Raw genomic sequence first — 9,506 nt, 5'->3', positions numbered from 1 at the left:
TGTGGGTAAGTAAGATCCTGTGATAGCTGATACACTGTGGGTAAGTAAGGTCTTGTGATAACTGACACACTGTGGGTAAGTAAGGTCTTGTGATAACTGACACACTGTGGGTAAGTATGGTCCTGTGATAGCTGACACACTGTGGGTAAGTAAGGTCCTGTGATAGCTGACACACTGTGGGTAAGTAAGGTCTTGTGATAGCTGACACACTGTGGGTAAGTAAGGTCTTGTGATAGCTGATACATTGTGGGTAAGTAAGGTCCTGTGACGGCTGATACACTGTGGGTAAGTAAGGTCCTGTGATAGCTGGCACACTGTGGGTAAGTAAGGTCCTGTGATAGCTGATACAATGTGGGTAAGTAAGGTCCTGTGATAGCTGACACACTATGGGTAAGTAAGGTCTTGCGATAGCTGGCACACTGTGGGTAAGTCAGGTCCTGTGATAGCTGACACACTGTGGGTAAGTAAGGTCTTGTGATAGCTGACACACTGTGGGTAAGTAAGGTCCTGTGATAGCTGGCACACTGTGGGTAAGTAAGGTCCTGTTATAACTGGCACACTGTGGGTAAGTAAGGTCCTGTGATAACTGACACACTGTGGGTAAGTAAGGTCCTGTGATAGCTGGCACACTGTGGGTAAGTAAGGTTTTGTGATAGCTGACACACTGTGGGTAAGTAAGGTATTGTGATAGCTGACACACTGTGGGTAAGTAAGGTCTTGTCATAGCTGACACACTGTGGGTAAGTAAGGTCTAGTCATAGCTGACATACTGTGGGTAAGGTCCTGTGATAGCTGAGACACTGTGGGTAAGTAAGGTCCTGTGATAGCTGATACACTGTGGGTAAGTAAGGTCCTGTGATAGCTGACACACTGTGGGTAAGGTCCTGTGATAGCTGACACACTGTGGGTAAGGTCCTGTGATAGCTGACACACTGTGGGTAAGTAAGGTCCTGTGATAGCTGGCACACTGTGGGTAAGTAAGGTCCTGTTATAACTGGCACACTGTGGGTAAGTAAGGTCCTGTGATAACTGACACACTGTGGGTAAGTAAGGTCCTGTGATAGCTGGCACACTGTGGGTAAGTAAGGTTTTGTGATAGCTGACACACTGTGGGTAAGTAAGGTCTTGTGATAGCTGACGCACTGTGGGTAAGTAAGGTCTTGTCATAGGTGACACACTGTGGGTAAGTAAGGTCTAGTCATAGCTGACATACTGTGGATAAGTAAGGTCCTGTGATAGCTGACACACTGTGGGTAAGTAAGGTCCTGTGATAGCTGATACACTGTGGGTAAGTAAGGTCCTGTGATAGCTGACACACTGTGGGTAAGGTCCTGTGATAGCTGACACACTGTGGGTAAGTTCCTGTGATAGCTGACACACTGTGGGTAAGTAAGGTCCTGTGATAGCTGGCACACTGTGGGTAATTAAGGTCCTGTGATATCTGGCACACTGGGTAATTAATGTCCTATGATACCCTGCACACTGTGGGTAATTAAGGTCCTGTGATAGCTGGCACACTGGGTAATTAAGGTCCTATGATAGCTGGCACACTGTGGGTAATTAAGGTCCAATGATAGCTGGCACACTGGGTAATTAAGGTCCTATGATAGCTGGCACACTGTGGGTAATTAAGGTCCTGTGATAGCTGGCACACTGTGGGTAATTAAGGTCCTTTGATAGCTGGCACACTGTGGGTAATTAAGGTCCTGTGATAGCTGGCACACTGTGGGTAATTAAGGTCCTGTGATAGCTGGCACACTGTGGGTAATTAAGGTCCTTTGATAGCTGGCACACTGTGGGTAATTAAGGTCCTGTGATAGCTGGCACACTGTGGGTAATTAAGGTCCTGTGATAGCTGGCACACTGTGGGTAATGTAGGAACCACAGGTGGCTGACTTGAGGTGTTATTATGGTGTGATCCAGCTGGTGTTGTTGTTGTTGCAGACGCCAGCCCAGTTGGTGGATCCAGCTGTCCTGGCTCACCTGGAGGTCCCTGGTCGACTCCTACAGGAATCCTGACGTACATGTCATCAGGATACTGCAGAAGATTGTAAGTACCTATAGGATGAATCCTATGTCCTGGAGATGGGAAGTACAGTGTTCACACTCTGAAGGAGGGGTGTTAATGTGGCAGTTTTATAACTGTAGTGTAAGCGCGCCTCTGGCAAGACAGTGATGGAGTGAATGATGATGAAAGTTTTTCTTTTTCGGGCCACCCTGCCTTGGTGGGAGACGGCTGATATGTTAATAAAAAAAATAAATGTCTATTACATTCAAAATCACTACTGCTAGTACACTATCTTGCATAATACTACTGCTACTACTACTATTACTACCATTCATTAATGTACTGGTTCGTTTATAGAAACAGAAAATCTTCACTAGTCAGTGGTCAGGCTTCAAACACATCTTACCGTGTAACAGTAAGGAAGTGGAACAGACTGCCTGCACATGTCAAAGCCACTCATAGCATAAGCCAGTTAAAGAAGATAAGATAAGATAAGATAAGATTTCGTTCGGATTTTTAACCCCGGAGGGTTAGCCACCCAGGATAACCCAAGAAAGTCAGTGCGTCATCGAGGACTGTCTAACTTATTTCCATTGGGGTCCTTAATCTTGTCCCCCAGGATGCGACCCACACCAGTCGACTAACACCCAGGTACCTATTTGCTGCTAGGTGAACAGGACAACAGGTGTCGAAATGTTTCCACCCGCCGGGAATCGAACCCTGGCCCTCCGTGTGTGAAGCGGGAGCTTTAGCCACCAGGCCACCGGGCCACCTACAAGAGAGCCAAAAGGTACCTAATGAATGTAGTGACAGAAAGGGAGGAGAATGGTTTTTATATGTAGCTAACACACATACAAATAACTCAGCTAGCCATATTCCTAGTACATATTCCTAGTACATATCCTTTATGTAATAAGAGATTACAAGAACCCAAATGGAATTGTGACTTTGACTTTTCTGGGTCATCAGTGATAATCTACACATATGCTGCTATGTATGATAATACATGTAACTGTATTTATGTATATCTGTACCTGAATGAACTTACTGTGTAACTGTCATACAGAATACTGTAGTAGCACCTTCCTGACGTACACTGGTATTGGTAACTCAAACACCTCTGTAACTCAAACACCTGTAACTCAAACACCTCTGTACACAGCTGATGGCGGTGCTGATAGGTGTGTGTTACACCAACGTGACACTCAACCAGGCGGGTGTTCAGGATATTGAAGGTGTACTCTTCATCTTCATAACAGAGAACACCTTCCCCTCAGTGTACGGGGTGTTGAACATCTTCCCTCAGGAACTACCACTCTTCCTCAGGGAGTACAAGAACGGCATGTACAGCAGCCATGCTTACTATATCTCCAAGATGCTGGCTATGGTGAGTTGTGGTGGTGGTGGTGGTAGTGGTGGTGGTGGTGGTGGTAATTGTGGTGGTGGGGGTGATGGTAGTTGTGGTGGTGGTGGTAGTTGTGGTGGTGGGGTGGTGGTAGTTGTGGTGGTGGGGGTGGTGGTAGTTGTGGTGGTGGTGGTAGATGTGGTGGTGGGGGTGGTGGTAGTTGTGGTGGTGGTGGTAGTTGTGGTGGTGATTGTAGTGGTGGGGGTGATGGTAGTTGTGGTGGTGGTGGTAGTTGTGGTGGTGGGGGTGATGGTAGTTGTGGTGGTGGTGGTAGTTGTGGTGGTGGGGGTGGTGGTAGTTGTGGTGGTGGTGGTAGATGTGGTGGTGGGGGTGGTGGTAGTTGTGGTGGTGGGGGTGGGGGTGGTGGTAGTTGTGGTGGTGGAGGTAGATGTGGTGGTGGGGGTGGTGGTAGTTGTGGTGGTAGATGTGGTGGTGGGGGTGGTGGTAGTTGTGGTGGTGGGGGTGGGGGTGGTGGTAGTTGTGGTGGTGGGGGTGGGGGTTATGGTAGTATATTTTGTCTGTGATAGTGTCCTTGTAATATATAATAACAGTAATAATAATAATAATAATAATAATTAATAATAATAATAATAATAATAATAATAATAATAATAATAATAATAATAACAATAATAATAATAAGTCTATCTTAACTATACAAGTATTAAGGCCTAAGTTGAGTCTGTGTTCAGATCCCAGGGTTCGTAATAGATCCCGTAATCTTCGTGACTGTGTGCTACTGGCTGGTCGGTCTACAACACTGTGTCTACCAGTTCTTCATGACAGTTCTCATTGTTATCTTCACTGCTAACACTGCTTCTGCTTGTGGTAAGTTGAGTGTGTTGGTGGTAGTGGGTAGTGGTGGTGGTGGTGGTGATGGTGGGTTGTGGTGGTGGTGGTGGTGGTGGTGGTGATGGTGGGTTGTGGTGGTGGTTGCGAGTAGTAGTGGTGATGATACTGGTAGTGGGTAGTGGTTATGGTAGTGGGTATTGGTGGTGGTTGTGGTAGTGGGTAGTGGTGATAATGGTGGTAGTAGATAGAGGTGGTGGTAGCAGGTAATGGTTGTAGTGGTAGTGGGTAGTGATGTTAGTGGGTATATCAGGCTACCCACTGAAGAAATCCTCCATCGCCAGGGAGACACTATGGGCGAAGCGAGGCTCAACATACAGCCCACTGTGAGAGCGAAACATCGCAAATAAAGGCCAGTGAATAACTGCCTTTGTACCTACCACAGTATGTTCGTCTGATAATATTACTAAAATTACCTTTGTATTCTTCTGTCACAAAGGTGACAACAGAAGCAGTGGTGAGGTAAAGGTGAGGTGGTCAGTCCCTCAGTCTTTAAGTAGTCTGAGGTGGTCAGTCCCTCAGTCTTTAAGTAGTCTGAGGTGGTCAGTCCCTCAGTCTTTAAGTAGTCTGAGGTGGTCAGTCCCTCAGTCTATAAGTAGTCTGAGGTGGTCAGTCCCTCAGTCTATAAGTAGTCTGAGGTGGTCAGTCCCTCAGTCTTTAAGTAGTCTGAGGTGGTCAGTCCCTCAGTCTTTAAGTAGTCTGAGGTGGTCAGTCCCTCAGTCTTTAAGTAGTCTGAGGTGGTCAGTCCCTCAGTCTTTAAGTAGTCTGAGGTGGTCAGTCCCTCAGTCTTTAAGTAGTCTGAGGTGGTCAGTCCCTCAGTCTTTAAGTAGTCTGAGGTGGTCAGTCCCTCAGTCTTTAAGTAGTCTGAGGTGGTCAGTCCCTCAGTCTTTACGTAGTCTGAGGTGGTCAGTCCCTCAGTCTTTAAGTAGTCTGAGGTGGTCAGTCCCTCAGTCTTTAAGTAGTCTGAGGTGGTCAGTCCCTCAGTCTATAAGTAGTCTGAGGTGGTCAGTCCCTCAGTCTTTTTTAAGTAGTCTGAGGTGGTCAGTCCCTCAGTCTACAAGTAGTCTGAGGTGGTCAGTCCCTCAGTCTACAAGTAGTCTGAGGTGGTCAGTCCCTCAGTCTTTAAGTAGTCTGAGGTGGTCAGTCCCTCAGTCTTTAAGTAGTCTGAGGTGGTCAGTCCCTCAGTCTTTAAGTAGTCTGAGGTGGTCAGTCCCTCAGTCTGGATAAATAGTCTGAGGTGGTCAGTCCCTCAGTCTGGATAAATAGTCTGAGGTGGTCAGTCCCTCAGTCTGGATAAATAGTCTGAGGTGGTCAGTCCCTCAGTCTGGATAAATAGTCTGAGGTGGTCAGTCCCTCAGTCTTTAAATAGTCTGAGGTGGTCAGTCCCTCAGTCTGGATAAATAGTCTGAGGTGGTCAGTCCCTCAGTCTGGATAAATAGTCTGAGGTGGTCAGTCCCTCAGTCTGGATAAATAGTCTGAGGTGGTCAGTCCCTCAGTCTGGAGAAATAGTCTGAGGTGGTCAGTCCCTCAGTCTGGATAAATAGTCTGAGGTGGTCAGTCCCTCAGTCTGGATAAATAGTCTGAGGTGGTCAGTCCCTCAGTCTTTAAGTAGTCTGAGGTGGTCAGTCCCTCAGTCTTGAAACAGTAGTTTTGTTATTATTATTATTATTAATATTCTGTTTTTCTTCACCCCTCCCTGACACACCCTACCCTGTCAACCCAACACTCCTCCCCAACACCCATACACTCTCCCAAACACCCCTACATCCTCCCCATCACCCATACACCTTCCCCAACACCCCCACACACTCTCCAACACCCATACACCCTCCCCAACACCCACACACACTCCTCAACACCAATACACCCTCCCCAACACCCACACACCCTCCTCAACACCCATGGAGGCTACAGGAGTGATGTTCTCTGCCATGTTCGACAGCATCCCTTACATCATGGTCATTCTCATCCCCTTCGACATGATGCTGCTTATCTCCGGTGGCCTCTTTATTGACCTGGCGTGAGTACCAGTGTGTGTGTACCTGGGTGTGTACCAGTGTGTGTGTGTACCAGTGTGTGTACCAGGGTGTGTACCTAGGTATGGTAAGAGTTCCCTTGGATGGAAATAAATGGTATAAAATACCAACACAATGGAAAAATAAACACATAAGCAGTATAATGTGATCCCTTAGTGACAACGTTTCGCCCACACAATGGACTTTATCAAGTCACAAACAGATTTACCTGGGCGAAAGGTACGTGATTATTTATAGAATGGAGAGGTAGAGAATGCTGAGTAGGTTGGATCTAAACCTGCATGTGACAATCTTCCGAGTAGGGTGACTGAATCCTAAGTCCTAGGACCTAAGTTTGTACCAAAAGAACCTTAGAAAACTTACCTAACCTTATTATAACAAGCGCAATTTAATTTAACCTAATCCAACTAAATATATTTTAGATACGTTTACAGTAATTTAATAATAATCAAACACAATGAAATATATTTTTTTTCGTTAGGTTCGGAATGATTTTTTCGAAATTAGGGTGATTGAGACCTAGGACCTAGGACTCAGTCACCCTACACAGAAGACTGTCACACGCTGGTTTAGATCCAACCTACTCAGGATTCTCCACCTGACTCCATTCTATACATAATCACGTACCTTTCACCCAGGTAGATCTGTTTGTTTTATACCATTTTAATATTCAGATCTGTTTGTGACTTGATAAAGTCCACTGTGTGGGCGAAACGTTGTCAATATACTGCTTATGTGTTTATTTTTCCCAAGAGTTCCCTTATCGAATAATAATTAAGTCCTGATATAATATTAGTTCTGCTCACCTCCAACTTCACCTTGCTTAAGAAAGAACATTTTGCAATAAACACATTTCGAGCAGATTAAGATTTTAACATGTCGACGTTTCGCTCATCCAGAGCTTCATTTACTGGCCTACAATTCTAAATAAATAATATATCAAAAAGTTCGTGTTATTTTTATTTTAGTATATCTAAACACACACTCTCTCTCTCTCTCTCGGTTTCTTTCTCTGTGTGTCTTGTTTCTCTCTTATCTCTCTGTGTCTCCCTCAGGTCCATGCCATGGTACATAAGTTGGGTCAAGTACGTGTCGTGGTTCATGTATACTAACGAGGCTTTGACCATCACACAGTGGAAAGGAGTTGACAACATCAGTAAGTCTGACCTAAACTTACGTGTTTCTTACACTCTTCCTTCAATACATTGATAGCTTACATGAATATACATTTATATATATATATATATATATATATATATATATATATATATATATATATATATATATATATATATATATATATATATATATATATATCCCTAACCTCTTAACCCTCCTCCTGACCGGTAATGTGTTGACCTGGTGTTACCCACAGCTTGCGAGACTGGCCCTGAGGTGCCCTGCTTGACCACGGGAGAAGAGGTTATCTCTAAGTACACCTTCAAAGATTGGCACCTACACCAGGACCTGTGTCTCATGGCTACACTCTATGTTGCCTTCCACCTCATAGGATTCTGTGGCCTCTTCCTCAGGGCCAGGAGAAAGTAGAACCAGGGAGAGTAGGAGGCTGTAGGAGGCTGTAGGAGGCTGTAGGAGGATGTAAGCGGCTGTAGGAGGATGTAAGAGGGTGTAGGAGGATGTAAGAGGTTGTATGAGGATGTAAGAGGTGTAGTAGGCTGTAGTAGGCTGTAAGAGGCTCTAGGAGGATGTAAGAGGTTGTAGGAGGATGTAGGATGATGTAAGAGGCTGTAGGAGGAAGAAGAGCAGGTGACACACGTGTTTACAAAGATGTTAAAATCTTGGTACTCAGTATAAGATAATTTTTATTTACACTCTTGTGAGAGCTGACATGATGAGAGGTGAATACTGACACTTCAAGGTTGTGTACGTAGCCAGAGGTGTACACCCTGACGTGTACACCTAGAGATGTACTCCTAAATGTGTATACAGGGAGGAATACAGGAAAAATGTATTGAGATATGTACATCTCTCAGTGTACATACACTGAGAGGTACTCGTCTAATTGTGGTTGCAGGGGCTGAGTCATAGAGCCTGGCCCCGCCTCTTCACTGGGTGCTCAGTTTATGTACACTAAGAAATGTACACATGTGCACATGTGTCTAAGTGCACATGTGTCTAATTTATCAACTTGTCGGTTCTCTGAACCACTGATCAATACATCCTACCATACAACACATACATCCTACCATACAACACACACACATCCTACCATACAACACACACATCCTACCATACAACACACATCCTACCATACAACACACACACCATACCGTGCAACACACACATCCTACAATACAACACACATCCTACCATACAACACATACATCCTACCATACAACACATACATCCTACCATACAACACATATATCCTACCATACAACACATACATCCTACCATACAACATACATCCTACCATACAACACACATCCTACCATACAACACATACATCCTACCATACAACACATACATCCTACCATACAACACACACATCCTACCATACAACACACACATCCTACCATACAACACATACATCCTACCATACAGCACACACATCCTACCATACAACACATACATCCTACCATACAACACACATCCTACCATACAACACATACATCCTACCATACAACACACACGTACATCACACACACATACAACATCACCATACATACCTACCATACAACACATACATCCTTCCATACAACACATACATCCTACCATACAACACATACATCCTACCATACAACATACATCCTACCATACAACACACATCCTACCATACAACACATACATCCTACCATACAACACATACATCCTACCATACAACACACACATCCTACCATACAACACACACATCCTACCATACAACACATACATCCTACCATACAACACATACATCCTACCATACAACACATACATCCTACCATACAACATACATCCTACCATACAACACACATCCTACCATACAACACATACATCCTACCATGCAACACATACATCCTACCATACAACACATACATCCTACCATACAACACACATCCTACCATACAACACATACATCCTACCATACAGTACACACATCCTACCATACAACACACACATCCTACCATACAACACACACATCCTACCATACAACACATACATCCTACCATACAACACATACATCCTACCATACAACACATACATCCTA

At 44.7% G+C, this 9,506-nt stretch overlaps 1 protein-coding gene across 1 annotated transcript in view; it reads left to right on the top strand.

Moving 5' to 3' along the window:
* LOC128701437 (protein scarlet-like) overlaps nucleotides 1-8,379 on the top strand; it is a 48,628-nt gene extending 40,249 nt beyond the window's left edge. The window contains exons 8-12 of the mRNA XM_070100222.1: nucleotides 3,171-3,395; nucleotides 4,106-4,241; nucleotides 6,177-6,282; nucleotides 7,354-7,454; nucleotides 7,674-8,379. Of these exons, the coding sequence (XP_069956323.1) occupies nucleotides 3,171-3,395; nucleotides 4,106-4,241; nucleotides 6,177-6,282; nucleotides 7,354-7,454; nucleotides 7,674-7,846 (741 nt within the window). The 3' untranslated portion in view covers nucleotides 7,847-8,379. The remainder of the gene's footprint in view (nucleotides 1-3,170; nucleotides 3,396-4,105; nucleotides 4,242-6,176; nucleotides 6,283-7,353; nucleotides 7,455-7,673) is intronic.
* The last annotated feature ends 1,127 nt before the right edge of the window (nucleotides 8,380-9,506 follow it).

This window comes from Cherax quadricarinatus, chromosome 72 (genome assembly GCF_038502225.1).
Source record: "Cherax quadricarinatus isolate ZL_2023a chromosome 72, ASM3850222v1, whole genome shotgun sequence".
Lineage (NCBI taxonomy): Eukaryota > Metazoa > Arthropoda > Malacostraca > Decapoda > Parastacidae > Cherax > Cherax quadricarinatus.
This window is presented reverse-complemented; position numbering and strand designations above follow the sequence as displayed.